The following is a 22130-nucleotide window of genomic DNA, read 5'->3' as shown; positions in this document are numbered from 1 at the left end:
TAATATTCCGTGACAAGTGGTCCAGACAAAAAACTTACAATATTTTCATATTGAGCTGATTGATAGAACTGTATAGCTGACATCATAGGTACATGGTGGTCCTTGTTTTGGTCCCTGGCCCCTGGATGACGGTAGTGTATGTAATATAACTGTTGGTGTTGACAGTCCCACTGACACCATACAAACTTCTTCACTATTGGTTTTGTCTCTGGTTGTTTACTCATTACCTGAAAAAAGTGTATTTAATATCATAAAACTTTTCATTAGCTGAACTGTACAGATTCTATCACTTCTAAGGACTTGTAGAGCCTATGGCTTATTTAAAGTTTTTTGCTATTTGGAGAATTTTGCAAAATTTATTTAAAACTTTTAGTTGCTTTTAGAAACTTGACATATTGTGTTTACCCCGGTTGAGAGCTGTGTAGTAATATATATGTCTTTTCTTTTTTTTTTGTGTTGTGGGATTGTTGTCTCATTAAATCATAAAAATATATCCATTCAGAGACTTTTAAACTTTTAATACTTTTCATACTGTTAACTGTAATGGTACTGTCCATTTGACATTTACCTCTCTTTGTATAATGAATTTGTTTTACAACAATCAAACAACACAACAACACTAAAAAATATCAAGTTTTTTATTAAGTTTTATTTATTTTAATTACATGCTATCCCGGCTGTCAGAAAAAAAAATCTTTTCTTTTTAAATCTCCTCATATCATTGTTGATGCAGTAATGTCTAAATTTAACTGACAGACTTGTCATTTTAAAAGTTGATTAATGAATTGTAATTTCTCAAATCATCTATTGTAAATATTCTGTATCAAATATATGTAACAGTACTTACAACTCCTCTGTCCCCAACTCTACCTAGTGGGATTCTGTATAAACCAATAGCTAAAAATATAACAGAATTTAAACTTCATTTTATAAATTTACAAGGCAGTAGTTCATAATAATTTAATTTACTTTAATCTTTGATATTGAAATTCTTTATATGGTTTACATGAAGCACTCACCATAAAGATTAGTTTTCTGCTTTTTTCTCTATTTTTTCTATCATTATTTCCTCATTGACATAAAAGATTGATGCCACTTTCAGCTTTATCATGTTAATATGCTATTTTGTGGCACTCCGTTTTTATCAGTGGAAAACACTTGACTGCCTGGAGAGAACCGACAACCTTTCAATTAAGGTGGTACTCAACACTTTCACTAAAATTAATTTGGCTCGTTTAATTTTCATAAAATTTTGACAAAGCATCACTTTGACCCTTTGACAAAAATGTAAAAATTTCAAAAAATTTGAACCAACCGTTTTATTGGAAAAATTACACTGGTTATATAGCAGTTTGACAAACACTTATTTTGATCATTGAAAAGCTTAATATTCCGTTAACAACACAACATAGTTAAAACTGTTAAATAACTGATTTTACAGAGTTATCTCCCAGTAGTGTTAGTTACCACCTTAAGATTGGAGACAGACACACCTTCCATGTAAGGGGTTCAAACAAACAACCTTAGTTGTGACAGGCTAGTGGTCAAGTAGTTGCACTTGGCCATGTCCTCCTTGTCATAATAAAGGAAATTTTTTAGGGATTGTTGGATGGGATAATGGTTGCAACTAGTGGAAAATATGTGTTGATAACTGTAAAACTCATATTCAAGAACCATATCATGATAGCAATCCTAAACTTTTGACAAAAAAGACTTCAACTTTACTGTTTACCAGTCAGAAGTTGAGAACCCTTTGTTCAACAGTTTCCCTGTCAGCAACAACCCATTATCAAGCAAATCAAAATAGAAAGAAAATAAGTTATCCTTGCAGCAGCATTATAACGAACAATTATAATATCAGCAAATCATTTTGCCCACTTGAATCTCAAATCAACCTATAAGTCTATCAGCCCAACAATGTCTGACTGTTTTTTTCATCAAAGAAATTAAAAAAGAACTATGTTTGAAAATAAATAATACACTTTAAAAAAATAAATAAACAGCTGCACCATGAGCGCATGATAAGCCCTTTGTCTTGTGTGAGAAGTTTAATGCAATAATCATAGTTTCTGAGATACGGCGAGACATGTGAAAAAAAAACCTTTTTAAAAAAAAATTCAATAACTCTAAAATAAAATTTTGAATCATCACCAAAAAATATACAGATCTTTAGATAAATATAACTAAGAAGTGTGTAAAGTTCATTAATGTTTTTTAAGATACGATGCAACATGTGAAACCCCCCCTCTTTTTTACAAAAAACTCAATAACTCTGAAATAAAATTTTGAATCATCACCAGGGTTTCCGCTGGCGGTCGCCATTTTCGCAATTTTCGAAAAAATAATAATTGTGGCGATAAAAATTCGTCATTTGCGAAAGAATTTGGCGAAAGAAATATATAGAACGATTTATTTTCCTCCATCTTGTTTATTTACTTTTTTCGAGTTTCTCGGACTTTACCTATCAGACAATACTCGGAATTCACCTTGACATCATTAAGATTTGGACAGAAAATCAATAATCAGCTGATTTCATTTTATAGCTACCGACAACAAAGGACTAATTAATAAAGGTGTTGATTGAATTGTTTGACAAAATGATATGGTTAAATGGCTTCCGTTAAATGTCACATACAGAATTTATTTACCACTTTGCGACGCACGTGTTTAAAGCAAACTTTTGACGTCTCCTCTCTTTTTAAAGATAGTTTAGAAAAGAAAGCTGTTGTTGTGACGAAATATTTTCAAAAACAAGAAAAATCTCCGATTTAAAACTTTAATTATCCTTTGACTTTAATATAGGTATTTGATTAGGGAGACTACTTTAAAGTCGTTTGAGTGACACGTGTGTTTCAAGCATAGTTTTACGTCTCAACTTTTTCATTTACGATGGTCAAGAAATGAAACCTGTCGTTATGAAGAAATCTATCCAAAAGGTTGGGAACAACCCCTTGAATGAGAGTAGCCCTTCAATGTTATGACTACACATGAAATGAGGGATCAAAATATCATGTGATAAAAGCTTTTGCTTTGTTGTAAAAACCACTTCTTAGTACAAAAGGGCACATCGATATTTTTCTTTTAAAGAAATTTTCCCTATGAACTATACTGGTATTATATAATCAAAACCTGTCCATTAATTTTGTTGTATTCCAGGACTTATATCTTCTTTATAATTAAAAGTATAGTGGCCCCCTCATTTAGAAAAGTTGTTTAAAATACAATGAATATTTTCCCCTTTTATGTTAAAAACAAAATCTGTTGTTTTAAAGTAAATGTTTAGTGTTTATTCATTAAATGTAGACTCTAAAATAAGTTTGACAGAATAATCATAGACACAATTGGGCAAAATCATCTTATTTAAGGGAAAAAGGGGGGTGGGGTGTAAGAAAAAAAGGTAAATTTTAAACGAAAAATATAGTTATCTTACTTGGCGAAAAAAATAATAAAGTGGCGAAAAAAATATTGTTTTGGCGAAAGAGGTGGCGAAAAAAATAATTGACCCAGGGGAAACCCTGATCATCACCAAAAAGTATACAGATCTTTAGATTAATATAACTAAGAAGTGTATAGAGTTTTAAGCAAAAATCGTAAATCGTTTATGATATATGGCGCGACATGTATAAACCCACCTTTTCTTACAAAAAACTCAATAACTCTAAAATAAAATTTTGAATCATCACCAAAAAGTATACAGATTTTTGGATTAATATAATTAAGAAGTGTGTGACGTTTAAAGCAATAATCAGAAATTGTTTTTGAGATACAGTGCATCATGTGAAAAATACACACCCTTGTTTTAGTTATAAAGTCCTGTAACTCAAAAAGTTTAAACTCTATTTTCACCAAAAAGTATACAGATCGTTTGACCATCATGAGAAACAACTATATAAAGTTTCATGAAATTTGGATAAGCGGTTCTCAAGTTACGGTGTGACATGTGGACGCCGGAAAGACAGACGGAAGCCAGACATTTGTATACCATAATACGTCCCGTCAAAATTTTAACGGGCATATAAAAAGAGAAAGTCCCACCACATCTGTTTTTTTTTTTACACATTCACATTTTTGATAACTTACATTCCTTGTGTAACATAACAATCATGTGACATTCCTTGGCTGATGGCTGACCTAAATACAGAAACTGAATCTTCAGGAAGTGTGGACGTTCTAAGTTAAGAGAAAACACTCGGCTATTTGCTGCACGAATTTCTGCTAAATATGCACTGTATGTTTCTGAAATAAATGTAAATAAACTTAATAAACTGTTTTCACAGAGATATGTCTTGCTTTTTTGTGATTTCGATAATACAAATGTTGAAATTAAAATAGCAACACTTAAACATGTATGTTTTGCAAATATTCAAAGTCCATGAACCATGACTGAAGGTACATGGATAAAATATCTCCAGGGAAATGAGATTTGCCAATGCAAATACAACTGCATACCAAATACCATTGACTTATCATAAGTAGTTCCCTTTAATCAAACCTTAACACAAACTAATACATGTAAACTAAGCAAAATTTCAAAGTCAATAAACCATAACTGAGGGGGCGGGGTCAAATAGTCTCCATAGAAATGAAATATTCTAATGCTGATACAACTGTATACCAAATATCTTTGACATACCACTAGTGGTTCCCCATAAACTGACCTAATCACAAACTAATACATGAAAATATAAGCAAGACAAAAGTCAATGGAATTCACAATTCAAGTCATGGAAGCTTGTAATCAACCAATTTTCAAATAAATTAGGGATTTGGCAATGACTTTGACAGAAATTTTCCAATGGATAAAACTTCAATGACCTCAAATTGCAATATTGTGATCAAATATTTGGGTCACAGGAGCTTGTTTTCTTCCTACAAAACAAAATAGGTAAATTTAGATTATCAGAGTTATCTCCCCTGATATGAGCAATTTAGTTTAAACATATTTATTTATAGTGGATTGGGAAACAAGTTTTGCAACTTATATTAATCCCTTTCCACTTTGCGGGTGCGAGTGCTGCCTTGTAGCGGCATTAGCCTACTCTTTTTCAAAATCTACAAGGTTGTCTTTAACGTGCAAGAGATATGGCTCTCTCTTAACACGGGTCAGCCATTTATCGTCCCCTTCCAACGGACTATCATCGTTTCCTTAAGACCATACTCGCAAATGGTGTCAAGGGAGAGCCGAAAATTGAGTTCCTGAAATTTTCATCCCAAACGGGAATCGAACCAGGAACCTTTGTGTTAGTAGTCCGATGCTCTAACCACTACACCACGGCTCTCATGTGAGCAATTTGAAGGGAAACAAATCAAACACAAGTATTCTGTAATTGTCAAAACTGTAGAAATGATAAGATAATGCACATATTCTTTTACATATATGAATGGTCTTACAAAAGTGCATAAGAGCACATGAACTATAGCTTATTTCTTATCATAGTTCTTCCTCAATGCAGGTCCTAAAATACAATTTCCTTATCAGAGGATGACAGGTATGGTTTTAATTTTGTGGAGAATATCTATCATTCAAATACTGGTAAATAAAATTCAACCCCAACAAACCATTTCTGCTTTTACAGTTAATCACAAATAAAATTGCAGCAAAGTGGGCTAGAAGAGGCTAAATGTGAAAAAAAGAATCTGTAAATATAATTTGGTAAGTAGTAATTTGTTGCCAGTTGAATTAAAGTTACCTTTTCCATGTTTCTGTCCTGAGGCACTTGTGTCCTTGGTTACCACAGAAAATGCTGAAAATGGTAAATCAAATTATTAATGCATATATATGATTAAATGGAAGCAGATTTACATTATTTGCATTGCTGTTATAAGGACTGCTAGTAAAGGTGACAATGAGAACCAGATGCTCCGCAGGGCACAGCTTTATACGACCGCAGAGGTTGAACCCTGAACGGTTGGGGCAAGTATGGACACAACATTTAAGCTGGATTCAGCTCTAAATTTGGATTGTGATTAAATAGTTGACACAGCATAGGTTTCTGACACAGAATGAATGTGGTCTAATGAACTTAAAAAAAAATGTTTGCCTTTGAGCAATTCCCTATGCTGTTGAATATTAATCCTCTCAAAAAAATGTTTGAAGAAATTTTCTTTTTATTTATGAAATCTGAAATGAAAAAAATTGACCCTCCAATTTTTTTTTCACATCCCCTTTTCCCTTATTTCAAAACTGATCTCAATTCAAATTTCTAATGAAGTTTGCAACAATAACTACTCATTTAAATACATCATAAAATATTACAATGTAAAAGTGCTTGTTATCACTGAATGGTAAAGATTGTTTTAATCTACCAGTTGGTAGTAAAAGTGAATATACATTGTATATTGTATAAAACAATGATTTAAGTTGATTCAACTACTATTCTGGACAAAGAAAGATAACTCCAATTGAAATCCAATTGGAATTTCTTGCTATTGCACAATATTGTGCAATTAGATATTTCTTGCTCTTGTGCAATACTGTGCAATTGAAAATATTTGCTATTGCACAATACTGTGCAATTGAAGATTTCTTGCTATTGCACAATACTGTGCAATTGAAGATTTCTTGCTATTGCTGAATACTGTGTAATTGAAAATTTCTTGCTATTGCACATGCTTAATATAATAATTTTGGATCCTGATTTGGACCAACTTGAAAACTGGGCCCATAATCAAAAATCTAAGTACATGTTTAAATTCAGCATATCAAAGAGGCCCAAGAATTCAATTTTTGTTAAAATCAAACTTAGTTTAATTTTGGACCCTTTGGACGTTAATGTAAACCAATTTTAAAACGGGACCAAAAATTAAGAATCTACATACACAGTTAGATTTGGCATATCAAAGAACCCCAATTATTCAATTTTTGATGAAATCAAACAAAGTTTAATTTTGGACCCCGATTTGGACCAACTTGAAAACTGGGCCAATAATAAAAAATCTAAGTACATTTTTAGATTCAGCATATCAAAGAACCCCAAGGATTCAATTTTTGTTAAAATCAAACTAAGTTTAATTTTGGACCCTTTGGACCTTAATGTAGACCAATTTGAAAACGGGACCAAAAATTAAGAATCTACATACACAGTTAGATTCGGCATATCAAAGAACCCCAATTATTCAATTTTTGATAAAATCAAACAAAGTTTAAATCTGGACCCTTTGGGCCCTTTATTCCTAAACGGTTGGGACCAAAACTCCCAAAATCAATACCAACCTTCCTTTTATGGTCATAAACCTTGTGTTCAAATTTCATAGATTTCTATTTACTTATACTAAAGTTATTGTGCGAAAACCAAGAAAAATGCTTATTTGGGTCCCTTTTTGGCCCCTAATTCCTAAACTGTTGGGACCTAAACTCCCAAAATCAATACCAACCTTCCTTTTGTGGTCATAAACATTGTGTTTAAATTTCATTGATTTCTATTTACTTAAACTAAAGTTATTGTGCGAAAACCAAGAATAATGCTTATTTGGGCCCTTTTTTGGCCCCTAATTCCTAAACTGTTGGAACCAAAACTCCCAAAATCAATCCCAACCTTTCTTTTGTGGTCATAAACCTTATGTCAAAATTTCATAGATTTCTATTTACTTAAACTAAAGTTATAGTGCGAAAACCAAGAAAATGCTTATTTGGGCCCTTTTTGGCCCCTAATTCCTAAAATGTTGGGACTAAAACTCCCAAAATCAATCCCAACCTTCCTTTTGTGGTCATAAACCTTGTGTTAAAATTTCATAGATTTCTACTCACTTTTACTAAAGTTAGAGTGCGAAAACTAAAAGTATTCGGACGACGACGACGACGACGACGACGACGACGACGCCAACGTGATAGCAATATACGACGAAAAATTTTTCAAATTTTGCGGTCGTATAAAAATCATTTTATTATTTAAATAAACAGCTTTCATTCTGCCTATGTCATCTCAGGATTGTCTCAGCTTATCATGGACTTTGTCTTATCAGGTTGTTTCTCGATCATATTATTAAAAGTGAAAGAAAAGAAATGACTGTCTTGTGTTTTTATAGTTACTATGCATTTTCTGGAGCTTGCAATGCAGTAAGAAATTTATTTCTGATACGGGTAATAAATTTTTAATTGATGATATCAAAATATTCGTCTTTTTCCATTTTAGGTGATTCTTACTTTTAGTTACTTATACAATTACTTTTTAATAAGGATTCGTTAGTGTACAAGCAAGCAATGCACTTGATGCGAACATATACGTTTGACATTTATGACTTTATGAGTTTATCACATCTTTAGAAATGCAAATGATATCTTAAAAACTTTGTTTTTTGTATTGTATTTCAGGATGATAAACGGAGCTGGAAATTATTGTTACGTCCTCAGACCTTTCAAGACTATTACAAATGGGAAATTATACTGTAGTTTCTCAGTTAACAACAGCACACGATTACTATCATTTTGATAACACAAAATTTTGCCATTTCCACAATACATTTGAAATAAACAAACCAGCATTTGAATTGTTTTACATTGTCATTTTGGGGCCTTTTATAGCTGACTTTGCCGCATCGGCTTTGCTCATTATTGAAGGCCGTACGCTGCCCTATAGTTGTTAATTTCTGTGTCAATTTGGTCTCTTATGGAGAGTTGTCTCATTGGCAATCGTACCACATCTTCTTTTTTATATTTACTTAAGAATGGAAGTAAAAGGATTCAAGATCCTAGTAAACATAGCTGTGGAACTGTACCTCTTAGGTACTAGGATATGTTTTGACAATTTGCAGACAAGTTGCCAATTGTCAAAACTATCATAATGACCTAGAAGAGCTACTGTTCAAAAGGTAAAGTAAACAGTGCAGTTTTGAAACGTACTCTTTTCTAAAATAAAAGCTTTGTTTAAGTCAATAGCTGTACGAGTTATATCTGATTTAGGATATAAAATAAATGCGGACTAGAAGCTTACAAACCTTACCAATTAAAGATCTGCCTTCATTCACAGAACAGGAAACTACTTTTACTCTTTGAGTGTATGTATACAATAACTACAAGAAAAAATATACAAATAAGAAATAATTTTTAAAAAGCAATTGGACCTATTTGCTACTATAAAACACAACTCAGTTAATATGTGAAATATATGATAGTAGGAGAAAACAACAGCCAACATGAATAATTGAAGTTTGCCAAAAAATAATTAAATTGTTGTGAAATTACATTCTTGTTATATTTCTGTTTGACTCACATGAATTTCTAACGATAAATGCATGGATTACTTCTCTCTAGAACTTTTAGATCTGTTGTTGGTGTCTTTTTTTATTTTTAGAGATCTGTCACTTCCTGTCTGTGTTTCTATTAGATATTTTTCTGCTTTGCCTTGATCTGATTGGTTCAGCTTTTTTTGTTGATTTTTGTTGTTTGTTCTTACATTTTTTGTAGTGTAACACCACTGTCCCATGCTAGGTGAGAGTTTTCCATCAAACATATTTTACCCTCCCACACTCTATATGAGGCCACAGTACAGTGGTTGTCATTGGTTCATGTCTGTCATATTTGTTTTTCATAAAACGTTTTGTTTCAAATAAGGCCATTAGTTTTTTTTCAATTGAATTGTTTTATTTTGCCTATGTTTGGGCCTCTCAAAGCTGACTACAAAGTATGGGTCTTCCTCATTTTTTAAGGCCATACAGTTGCCTATAATTGCTTACATCAACTTCATTTAAAATTTGGTGGATGTTATCTCATCATACCACATCTACTTTTTTTATATTGATATTTAAAGATGACCTGATGCATTTAACATTTTATAAAAACAAGTTTTTCATTTAGTTATGAGTCTTCAGACAGAGCTCTTAACACAGACTACTATAGATTCAAGTCTTGTCATAAATATAGACAAATCTTGAAATGTTTTTGATGAATGAGTCACACAGGTTGACCAGTGGTCAATTAGCCTAAATGACAACATTGAACCTACTGGGATGTATCAGAATTGTGACGTGCTGCAAGAATTTAAAAATATGTTTTTTTTACAAACATATCTGAGGAAAATGAATCTATAAAAGCTATCAATAAATAGTATAAGTACCTGGTATGACTGTTTAGCAGGATCATACATTCCAATGTGGGTAACAATGTCTCCCTATAATTAACAGAATGAAAATAGTCATTTGATAGATATGAATTGACAGGCTAAGGAAATATCTTTGGGTTTGGGTTTATTTCATTTTGTTTTGATATATAAATTGAATCCCAAACGCCTTTCTGTAATCTCACATGAACCTCATGTACTTTAGTGTTACATTATTTGGTTTGGGCATTGTTGTCTCTTTTAAATTCATTGCAGTTTTCAAAAAATATTATTATAGATAAGATATATTATGTGTAAAAAAAATCATTTGTAATTACAGAGTACTTATTACAGAAAATAATATAGCTAATTTCAAGTTTTCCATGATCAAATAGAAAAAGTTATTTTTTAAAACTGGAAAAAAAAACCATCTGACTTGCATTAGTTTTATCAGACACATCATCCCAGGTAAACAGTATACATCCATCCTTTTCTTGATTCAGTATCTTTAAATTCTCTGAAAAGATAAAAAAAGAAAAATTAAATAAATGTTCTTCTGGTCTTAAAAAACTCATTATGAAGGCCATACTTTGACCTATAAATGTTTACTTTTTATGCAATGTGACTTGGATGGAGAGTTGTCTCATTGGCACTCATACCACATCTTCTTATTTCTATCATAAAGAAAACACTCCGTTATAAATGAAGTCATGGTCACAAAACAGTAGATACATAGGTACATAGTCAGAAAGATAACTTTGAGTGGAAGAAGGAGGCAAGAAATATTAAAGTCTAAAAATATTTGTAAAACAAATCTAAATCTATATAAATTTCAACCCTAATGACTGTTTATTATCCTTTATTAGACAGATAAAAACTGCTCGTGCACATTTGTACTGAAGGAATAATAAAAATATAGATAAACACTAACAAAAAGGAAGTAAACATAGATAAAAACCAATGAAAAATTAGTTATTTATAACTATGGTTAAGTCGGCAAGATAAAAAAAATTTCAAAGGATTGCTTAATCTTGCTTTATGTAAGGTTATTTTTTATTTAGTTACATAATGGCTGAACACAACGAAAAAGATGACCAGTACTTGGGAGCACAAGAACACATAAATCTGCCATCACATAAGCTTCAGACTATTTCATGTGTAAGTCATCCAACTTATGATTTGATACTATTTTGTCGTGATTGCCATGGATTAATTTGTTCAAAATGTTTAACTGATTCTCATCAGCATCATTCTATGTGTGACATAGCTGTCATTCACAATGAAAAGCTTAAAGATTTAACCAATCAAAGAGATCAAATATATAGCAAGTTTTTACCATTTGTTTTGTCAGAAAAGTCGAAGTTTGAAGAACTGCTTTCCTTGCATACAGTCAGTTATGAAAGTGAAAGGGAGAAAATAACTGAAAAAGATAGGAAATTGAAGGATGAAATTTCAAAACGAACAAGTTTACTTCTTGGAGAAAAGGAAAAGGATTACTTGATGGCTAAAGAAAATATTGAGCAAAATATCTCTTTATTACAAGAAAAAATTAAAGAATTGAAAAGCAGTGCTACTCTAACAGAGGAATATAGTAAACACAACAATATCAAAAATGTATGTCATATTTCTGATGGAATCCAGAATTATGTTCAAGAATTTGTAATTGAAAGACATCCATTACCATTCTCAACTTTAACATTTAAAGAAGAAAGTTACAATGTTTGTGAATTACAAAACATATTTGGGAAACTTGAGCCAGGCCTCCTTACAAATGCAGACCATGTTGAATTTGCCTCTGAAAAATCAAGTTATTCAACAAATCTAAATCTCATAGGAAAAATTACAACTGGAGAAAACACAATTTGGATAAAAAACACAAAACAAGCAATTTTACAAGAGATAAATCTAGCAAATGAAATCCGTGGCGAGGAGGAGGTCAAAGATATTCAAGTAAGGGATATGGTAGCTTTAAAATCAGTAGAACTGCTGCTTGTACTTGTCAATGATCCCATCATCAAGATTCTGAAAAAGGGTCAAAAGAAAATGGAGAATTTTTATAATATGGACAAATCTTGGCTTTACGCAAAAGTATTTCCAACAGCAGTGCATGTCCTTAATAACAACAAAGTAGCTGTGGGTACAACTGAAGTCAAAGACCAATCAGAAGGAGAAAATATTTCAGGTCAAGTTGTGGTTCTTACAGAAGATGGCAAAAAAGATCATGTTTACGATTTCGATTCAAATAAAGAGGCCCTTTTCACTGTTCCTCATAGAATAACATCAAATACAAACGGAGATATAATCGTCATTGATAGGCCACCAAAGGGAAATGGAAGACTGAGATCAATAGACAATGAAGGAAACATTAAGTGGGATTATACTGGTCTTGAAATTCCGAAACAAAAACAATGCTTTGATCCTTGGGATCTAGTTACTACATCACATGACAGTATAATCACATGTGATTTTTCAAATGAAAATCTGCATATACTGAATTCCAAAGGGAATGTCATAAACTGCATCGGACTAACACCACTTGATATTTACCGACCAGTTAGTATGGCTATAATCCAGAATGAAACATTGCTCATTGGATGTGCATCAACAACAGATAATGCCAAAATTCATAAACTACAAATTAAATCTAAAGAATAACAATAACAATCGTAATACAACTGATGTACTGTAAATATTCACATTTTTGTAATTTTATAAACCATTTTATATTGCCATATTTTCATTTTTCTGTTTCTTATTTATATGTGTATTCAGGAATGCATATTCTACATCATAGGAGTGTATAAAAAATTAAAGTGATATTTTAATTAAAATTAATCTAGCATGAATGCATTGAACTAATGTAATAAAGACAGAGATGAAAAAATCAAGAAAAACAAATTGTGAACTTCCTCATAAAATTTACTTAAATGTCAACAAACTCAACATGTAGACATGATAGATCTGGACTTTGATTATATCTGATCAAACTTGTCTCATACACCAAATTTATTTAGGTACTTTTATTTACTGATATGGTCAAATCAACATGCTTTAATTGATAACCTATAAACATAACCTAAATATATCACTAACATTGTACAAAGGGTTGCTCATGGTGTCATACATGTCATATTTATATTAGTTAAAGCCTTCCAAAACAGTAACAGTTTAAAATAAAGAATTCACAACAACTGTTGTCTATTCTTAATATATTAGACAAAAAATGCATTCAAATAGGTGCAACACCACTAATTCAAACCCAGTCTGAAAGAGCATACTTGAGAAAGAAGTACATGTATATATTTAAAACAAAAAAGTTCCAAAGCACAGATGTAACTTTAAAAATATGAAATATATATTTTGGTAGTTATGTTACCAAACTAAAACTGAATAACTGGTAACCAATACAAAACACTTTTTGACTGATAATTTTGAATAATATTGCAAAACACTTTTAGACTGATAATCTTGAATAATATTGCAAAACACTTTTTGACTGATAAGTTTAAATAATATTGCAAAACACTTTTTGACTGATAATTTTAAATAATATTGCATAACACTTTTTGACTTATAATTTTGATTAATAACAAAATTGCATGAAATTTTAAAAAGTTTACCTGTTTTGGTACCTGTTGAAGGAGCCAGTTTGTTCAATTATGGAACTTAAGGTATGTTGATTTCTTATTTCAGCCCAATGAAAGCTAAGGTATTTGAGTTTCACGTAATGACTAATTGTTACCTCCATGGAGTCGGTAAACTTTTATATGGATAGTTCATTCAGCTTGAACACTTCAATTACTCTTTTATTATCACATTTCTTTCATAAATGAGTGAAAATTAAAGAACCTTAGTGAGCGCCCTCACATAACCCATGCCTCCACATTGTCACTGGACAAATAAAATAACTCTAAGAAAAGAAATTGAATCATAATTTCCTGTCGATAAGCACATCAACATAGTATGTCATTATCTACAAAGATTCATGAAATTCTGTTGTGATGTTTCAGAGGAGTTTTGATGACAAACTGTTGCAGAAGTATATTGAGGCAAATAAGTTTATAGGGGAATAACTCATAGAAAAAAATTTGAATCATAATTTACTGTCGATATGCACATCTACATAGTATATCCTTATTAACTACTAAGTTTCATGAAATTCTGTTGTGTGGTTTCAGAGGAGTTGCAATGACAAACTGTTGCAGTAGTTTATTGGGGCAAATAAGTTCAAAGGAGCATAACTCCTGGAAAAAAAATTGAATCATAATTTCCTGTCGATATGCACATCTACATAGTATGTCCTTATTATCTAAAAAAGTTTCATGAAATTCTGTTGAGTGGTTTCAGAGAAGTTGCGATGACAAGAACAGGACTGATGGACTGACTGACGGACAGAATGACTGATGGATGGGTCAAAAACATTAAACCCTCTGGCAACTTGATTGTGAGGGGTATAAACCCCAAAATTTGTAAATATTGGTCTAAAAAGTTGAAATTTGGAGAAAATGAGAGGTATAAATGGACCAAAAAGGGACATTAAATTGAATACAAAGTGGTCCATTAATGGTATTTATCAATCTTAAGTCATCTTTTGTATAATAATTAAAAGTTTGTAGGCAGATGACATAAATATTTGATCACTTATATAATCTACCATCATGTTGCTTGAATAGGATTTTTTGAAGAAATATTGTTTGAATCGATGTAGATGTTGCCTTACATTATGTATACAAAAATGTACTACATTTTTCTTAAACTTTTGAACTAATTATGACAAAACTTGACAGTAATGCTTGAACTAACCAGTATTACAAAGAAAACAATCACATTCAGTTTATTCAACCAAAAAGTCTTCTTTATAAATTGAATTATCTCCCATTTACCAGAAAATTCACTCAAAAGTAATCTCCCGTTACAAATGCATTGTAGAAATTATATTAACATTGTTTTCCCTATTCAGTCTTTGTTAAATTGGCATCTTAATCAAATTAAGCAGAATTTATCTTTGTTTCAAATAAAGAAATACTTGGTATGAGTAAAGTTTTATCCTGTCCATAGATAAAGGAAAAACTAGAGGCTCTAAAGAGCCTGTGTCGCTCACCTTGGTCTATGTGAATATTAAACAAAGGAAGCAGATGGATTCATGACAAAATTGTGTTTTGGTGATGGTGATGTGTTTGTACATCTTACTTTACTGAACATTCTTGCTGCTTACAATTATCTCTATCTATAATGAACTTGGTTCAGTAGTTTCAGTGGAAAATGTTAGTAAAAATTTACAAATTTTATGAAAATTGTTAAAAATTGACTATACAGGACAATAACTCCTTTGGGGGTCAATTGACCATTTTGGTCATGTTTGACTTAATTTTAGGTCTTACTTTGCTGTACATTATTGCTGTTTACAGTTTATCTCTATCTATAAAAATATTCAAGATAATAACCAAAAACAGCAAAATTTCCTTAAAATTACCAATTCAGGGGCAGCAACCCAACAACAGGTTGTCTGATTCATCTGAAATTTCAGGGCAGGTAGATCTTGACCTGATAAACAATTTTATACCATGTCAGATTTGCTCTAAATGCTTTGGTTTTTCAGTTATAAGCCAAAAACTGCATTTTACCCCTATGTTCTATTTTTAGCCATGGCGGCCATCTTGGTTGGTTGGCCCGTTCACACCACACATTTTTTAAACAAGATACCCCAAAGATGATTGTGGCCAAGTTTGGATAAATTTGGCCCAATAGTTTCAGAAGAGAAGATTTTTGTAAAAGATTACTAAGATTTACTGAAAAATCTACTGGTCCGACTCCAAACCTACTGGTCTTGCAAAAATTACATTTCAAATATGTTCACCAACCTTTTGAAAATATTTTGATTTATAGTTAGAATGATTTTCCCTACTTTAACTCCTCGGGTGCTTTCTTCTCCTTTCTTCTCGTAGTTGTTTTGTGCAGTTCTGATTGTTCATGAGCAAGTACAGAATTAAACTTGATCAATTGTAATACTTAGAACCCCCATAACCATGTAATATTGATTTCACAGGTACATTTTTTTGTAAAAAAAAACCGAGATCATGATGCAATCAGTGAATTTTATTGACAAATTTCTACTGGTCCGCCGGACCACCAGCTGACAAAATCTACTGGTCGGAAGGAAATTCTACTGGTCTCGGACCACCAGACCAGCACTAATTTTGACCCCTGTTGGCTATTCATCAACTTTTGGATGGGTCACGCATACACTGCCTAAATTTCTTTACCTTAGCTGAACAACTGCCCTTTCATTTGCTGTTGACCTGGTAAGCTCAGATAAAATAAGGCAGTGTCTGCGCGTACCCGCATGCGGGTACATGTAGTCAAATTGGCATTCGTAGGCTACGCGTACCCACATCCGTTTTAATATTTAGATGCCTTCAGATTGGGAATAAAACGTGATATATATACGGAAATTATCGATAATATGGGGATTTCGTGTAAAACGAGTAAAGAGTATGAAAAATAATATTTTCAAAATGTTTTTAAATTATAGATAATGATACATTAAAAACTTTGCAAATTAAATCAAATTCATTATAACTTTGAAATGTCTTCCCCACATGTAAATCACTCTCTTCCATTTTAAGAATATTTATTAACTGAGAAAAACTGTTCAATTATCTATATATAAATATATATATAAAACTTATGAGTACATGTAGTTTAAAATCAATTTATTCACTAATTGCGACAAATCCAGTATATATTTTACGTCTTATTCCCGATCCGATGGCATTCTATTATAAAACCGGATGTGGGTACGCGTAGCCTACGAATGGCAATTTGACTATTCGTACCCGCATGCGGGTACGCACAGACACTGCCATAAAATAATCATATGTCATATGGTGTTCTTGTTATATATGCACTCGCCTCAGTGTTGTGGTTTAAGGATTAATAATTAATGTTTGGTTGAGGAACAAATGAGAACATAGATGTAATTACAAATTAGTCTGATGAACAAAATAACACTTGAAACATCCGATGATCCGTGTCTTGTGACTTTGATTCAGACATATCATATTTGATTATTTCTTGTACTAGTATTAGGTATTTTTTGTTAATATATTGGTTGTATATGCAACCTGTAAATTCGTCTGCTTGTTTTACTGGAAGATGCAGTTCTCTTCTCCTCTTCTCGACAAATTTAGCAGCATTTAATAACAAGTTTTGTACTTTTACCAGCTCTATCATTTTGCCTTTTTCGGTTTTTGGTGCAGAAGTCAATTCATGCGGATGGTTTTGGACTTTTACATTAATTTCAATGGAAAAGTCAATAATACTCGCTTCTTATTCCACGACCCGGATATAGAAACTTCGGTCGAATGGTTCATAGTGTATAAAATGAAACTAAAAAATATCCTATTTTTTATTTGATAATCGCAATGACAAGTTTAAGTGCTGAGCTGAATCGGTTTTGTGAGTTTTCAAAAAGAACAAAGCAGATTTTAGATGAGACAAAGAGCTGTTTTGATGACATAAACGAATCAGGAAACTCTGAACTTGGTAACTATTTTTTTTTTCATTCTGATTATTGAATATTGTATGAAGGTGGGAAACATAAGTAGCTGTGTAATCGTAGCTCTTGTGGTCCTTGACCGTGTGATATTTTATGTCCATGGTCAGCAAACTATTATTATGCAGTTACCATAGCTGAATTTACTTATTTAATACACCTTTATGGCTATTTGTTTGCCATTTACTGGACAGCACAAAAGTTCCCGTAAAATTTTGACGTCATATTAGAGAACACATGACACCACAATGGAAAAGTGATTGTTGTATGATGTAAAAAGTTCAAGCGGGGCAGATTCTGCGGTCAATCAGGACAGATTTCAAAATAGCGATTAGGTGTATATACTTGGACAGCATCTTTTCTGTGACCTGGATGGAGAGTTGTCTCATTGACACTCATACCACATCTTCTTATCTTTATTTGAAATATTAAATGATACAGTTGCTACCTGATGAGGCTTCGGGTAGTTTTGGCCATAACCAGCTTGGCCAGATATTATTTCGGCCAGAGAACAGTTTAGCCTTGCCTTTGTCATTTCAGTCCATACATTTGTAATAGATTTAATTCTAGATGTCTGTGACTAGCTGTGTTTGAACAACAACAAAAACATGTCTGTCTGTCTGTCTTTGTCTGTCTGTCTGTCTGTCTGTCTGTACATCTGTCTGTCTGTCTGTCTGTCTGTCTGTCTGTCTGTCTGTCTGTCTGTCTGTCTGTCTGTCTGTCCATCTGTCTGTCCGTCCGTCCGTCCGTCTGTCCGTCTGTCTGTCTGTCTGTCTGTCTGTCACTGTTAGGGTCAGAATTTTCCCATAGATTCAATGTAAAAAAAAGACAGTAAAATAAAAAAATAAAAACTTCTATTTTCTTTTCATTCTTCTTGAGAAGTTCCTGTATGAAGGACAAAGCGACAAAGGGAGAAGAGCTGGTTCCCACAAAGTGGCTGGTGTCACTGTCTGTTTAAAAGAACACTATTCAAATGTGTAAAATATGTTGTCAATTAAAATTTAGAATCTTTATGATACATGTATATATATATCAGTGCTGATAATTCTATGGGACTATGAAACTTTGTCTTATATTTGTATACATTCTACATGTCTTGAGATACATAGAGATTAATACCTGGCCTTCTCCATATCAGCCTGGGTATCATCCCGAGACCCCCATATGCTGATATGGGTCAAGGGATGATACCCAGGCTGATATGGAACAGGCCAGGTATTAATCGCTTTATCATATACTTCCGACAATAGTTTTATGTAAGAAAATAAACAAATGCAATAACCAAAACAGTCAAAAACTTTATATAGAAGTTAAATTTTGAATCAAATATACTATAATTGTCCAACAACAGCATCACTACCTCCATATATACATGTATGTATGGTAACATTTCCTATAGAGGCATTTTGAAACATTTTGAAAGAGTTTTATGATCATTATTACTCCAGGTTTGTTGTACTATAAAATGATTCATAATTGTCAATGGCATTCCCCACAAAAGTTCCTGTAAATTTGACGTTGTCATAAAAAATATCTGACGTCACAATGGTAAAGTAAACAACCGATACCGGAAACACCGGAAGTAACTTGCACGACAGGCACTATTATGGGTTTTATGCACGAGATGCACCTGATATGGGTTATCAGCCCGGGTGGGAAATTATGGCTTGTGTACTTCTGCTCATTACACATATATGCAAAAGCTATCATATCAATGCTAAGTAAATGATAAAATTGTCTATTTCATGTTTTTTTCAGGGTCACTGTTTAAAGCAGAACTATTACGAGAAGAGGAACAAGAGATTTTGGATATTGCACAAAGACCTCCAGGAATTGTAATTTTGGGACAAAACTCTTATTCAAAATTCAAGATTGTAAATGAAATATTCAACAATGGGATATTCCCCATTATTAACTCTGCAGGGCATGATGATTTACCGTTTCGTATGGTGCGATTTAAACATGGCGAGAGTCTCTCTTACAGTCTAGCACTGCCAGACGACTATGAAATTGTTGATCACTTAGATGCTTATAAAGAACAATCCAAAACTGTACCACTAAAGGATTTACAGATTCATTCTGCTGACAAGGCATCAGATTCAGCCATTTTGGAAATTTCTTATAATCATGTTATACTCAGACAGGGGGCTCAGATTATTGTTGCACCTTCCCTCGGAGACATCAGCAAAGTGTATAAGACATGTACAGAGAGTGTTTCTCCAATTCTGGTTTATTCTTTTTCAGAGGATTTGTCAGATGAGGTTAGTTTATATTTAATATAAAAAAGATGTGGTATGATTGCCAAGGAGACAACTCTCCACAAGAGACCAAAATGACACAGAAATTAACAACTATAGGTCACTGTACGCCTTCAACAATGAGCAAAGCCCATACCGCATTATAAAGTCAGTTATAAAAGGCCCTGAAATGACAATGTAAAACAATTCAAACAAGAAAACTACCGGTCTCATTTATATAAAAAAAAATGAAGTTGAGATGAAGCTTTGTGACTTTTGTTATCTTCACAGTGAATAAATCTTGTACATCTATAGATGTATTTACCAATTTACCATTTTAATGGATTGTGGATAGAAACTTATAACTTTAGATCAAGTACATAAATGTTCTTGTTCTATAATGTCACAGTGAATATTACATGTCCAATTTAAGATTTTTTTTACTAATTTACAAATTTTGTTTTTGATTGACACTTAAATAACATTCTAAACATATGGTAGAATTTTTTGGAATTTTCCATGAAAGAGGATTAAATAAAATTTAAAGAGGATATATATATGATTAAATATTGAACTTGTTTTCTAGACTAATTGGTTTAATTATATTTATCCGTGATCTTTACAAATATGATATTATCTGCCACATCTGATCGTATTAAACAAAAATACACTGATAATTTTTAAGGACAAGCTGCACACTTAAAAATCAGAAGATGTTGTATGATTGCCTTTGAGACAACTCTCCCAGGCCATTCATTAGGAGGCGGTACCCGGTACTTTTACCCTCCTATGCTATTGACAAGTACCGCCTAAATGTAGGAATTTTTATATAAGATATTCATGGAATAAATTGAAAAGTACCACCTAGAAACGTGGAAAGTACCAGTCAACATGAAAGATAATTAAACCCCTGCTCTCCACTAGAGACCAAATGGCACGGAAATTAACAGCTATAGGTTACTGTACAGCCCTCAACAATAAGCAGAGCCCATAATGCTTATACAGCTTGTATTTATCTGTTTTTCTTGAAATACAAACTCCACTTAACCATTTCATATACATATATATAGCATGCAACGTTATAATGATATATAGAAGTTAGAACAGGAATGAATAAATAATTATGTGATTAAGAAAGAATGTAAGAAAGAAGGAAAAGAAATAGAAAAAAATAAGAATTCAACAAAAGAAAAAAGGAAATACACTTAAATACTAAAGGCTTTATTCAGATGTAATGCAAGTTTGTCAAAATATGAATAATATTATATAGCTTTAAACATGTTCAAATAATTTGCATTTTACTTAGAATTTTTGTATTTTTTTCATAAAATATCCTTGTTCTGGTCTAGATTAATTAGACAACAAATTTTTGTTTTCGGTGAATGAAATTAAAGCATGTAGAAGAGGGCAGTTGAGAATTCTTTTTACTTTATTTAAATTGATAAACACTATTTTATTTTGAGTTAAAAATAGGATACAAATTTATACAATGTACAAAAATGTACATGTACACGCATCTTTTACTGAATGAGAATATGATTGTATTGGTTCATTGTCAAGAAGACTGACAGTTACCTTTTCTTAATCCTTATATCATATTATTAAGATAGATCAAATGTTTATCTTTTCCAAGCCAAAAACTTGTATCTTATTGATCATTTGATTACTGTTATTTTAACATGATCAAGGTTTTCCTGTTAAATGTTTAAGTTCAAATATAGTACAGCACTTAACATGCTTAACCTAAGCTTTTTTCTATTTTCAATTTTTAAACGTTAAGTATTTTCAAGCATTGTAAGTCATGAATTTGTTTTAAAAGCAGGAAATAAAGTTAATATGTCAGTACATCTGGTTAAAAATTAAGCAGCTTTGAGATAAGCATATGATAAGACAACTCGTAAAAATCTCCAGTCATATTTATGCATTCGTTTTTATCTGTACCATATACCATGTAAAATGAAGTATACATGCAGTTGCCTGAATTTCATCTAGGTTTTAGTTTGTCAAACTATTCAACTTAAATGCAATAAAAAAGTTTGCTGTTATCCTTTGAAATGTAATAAAAAGATTTGACAATTACTGATTATAGACTATTACTTTGAAAAAAATGTAATCAATTACAATGGATTACAAATACTGATTACAATTACCCCATTCCTGATGTATGTACACTGCAGTATTAAGAGAAATTCTGCATACTGACTAGTGACTAACCTATATCTATATATGCATGTACAAGAGAAAGGTCAACAAAATACTGTGCTGTAGTTATGACTTTGTACAGGCACATTAATTGATGGGTTA

At 32.0% G+C, this 22130-nt stretch overlaps 2 protein-coding genes across 3 annotated transcripts in view; one reads left to right on the top strand and one right to left on the bottom strand.

Moving 5' to 3' along the window:
- Positions 1-17314, bottom strand: part of LOC143066521 (protein pigeon-like) — a 61828-nt gene extending 44514 nt beyond the window's left edge. The window contains exons 1-8 of the mRNA XM_076239431.1: positions 17159-17314; positions 10475-10551; positions 10053-10106; positions 8940-9009; positions 5691-5744; positions 4081-4236; positions 848-897; positions 39-227 (exon numbers count right to left, since the gene is read on the bottom strand). Coding sequence (XP_076095546.1) covers positions 39-227; positions 848-897; positions 4081-4236; positions 5691-5744; positions 8940-9009; positions 10053-10106; positions 10475-10551; positions 17159-17267 — 759 coding nt within the window. The 5' untranslated portion in view covers positions 17268-17314. The remainder of the gene's footprint in view (positions 1-38; positions 228-847; positions 898-4080; positions 4237-5690; positions 5745-8939; positions 9010-10052; positions 10107-10474; positions 10552-17158) is intronic.
- A 54-nt stretch (positions 17315-17368) lies between these two features.
- The window catches only part of LOC143066472 (dual serine/threonine and tyrosine protein kinase-like), a 37421-nt gene continuing 32659 nt past the window's right edge, over positions 17369-22130 (top strand). For both annotated transcript variants that reach the window (XM_076239392.1, XM_076239398.1), the window contains exons 1-2: positions 17369-17579; positions 19348-19850. In XM_076239392.1, coding sequence (XP_076095507.1) covers positions 17459-17579; positions 19348-19850 — 624 coding nt within the window. In that variant the 5' untranslated portion in view covers positions 17369-17458. The remainder of the gene's footprint in view (positions 17580-19347; positions 19851-22130) is intronic.

The sequence above is a fragment of the Mytilus galloprovincialis genome, chromosome 1 (assembly GCF_965363235.1).
Source record: "Mytilus galloprovincialis chromosome 1, xbMytGall1.hap1.1, whole genome shotgun sequence".
In the NCBI taxonomy this organism is placed as follows: Eukaryota; Metazoa; Mollusca; class Bivalvia; order Mytilida; family Mytilidae; genus Mytilus; species Mytilus galloprovincialis.
Note: the sequence above shows the minus strand (reverse complement) of the source record. Positions and strands in the feature narration are given on the sequence as shown.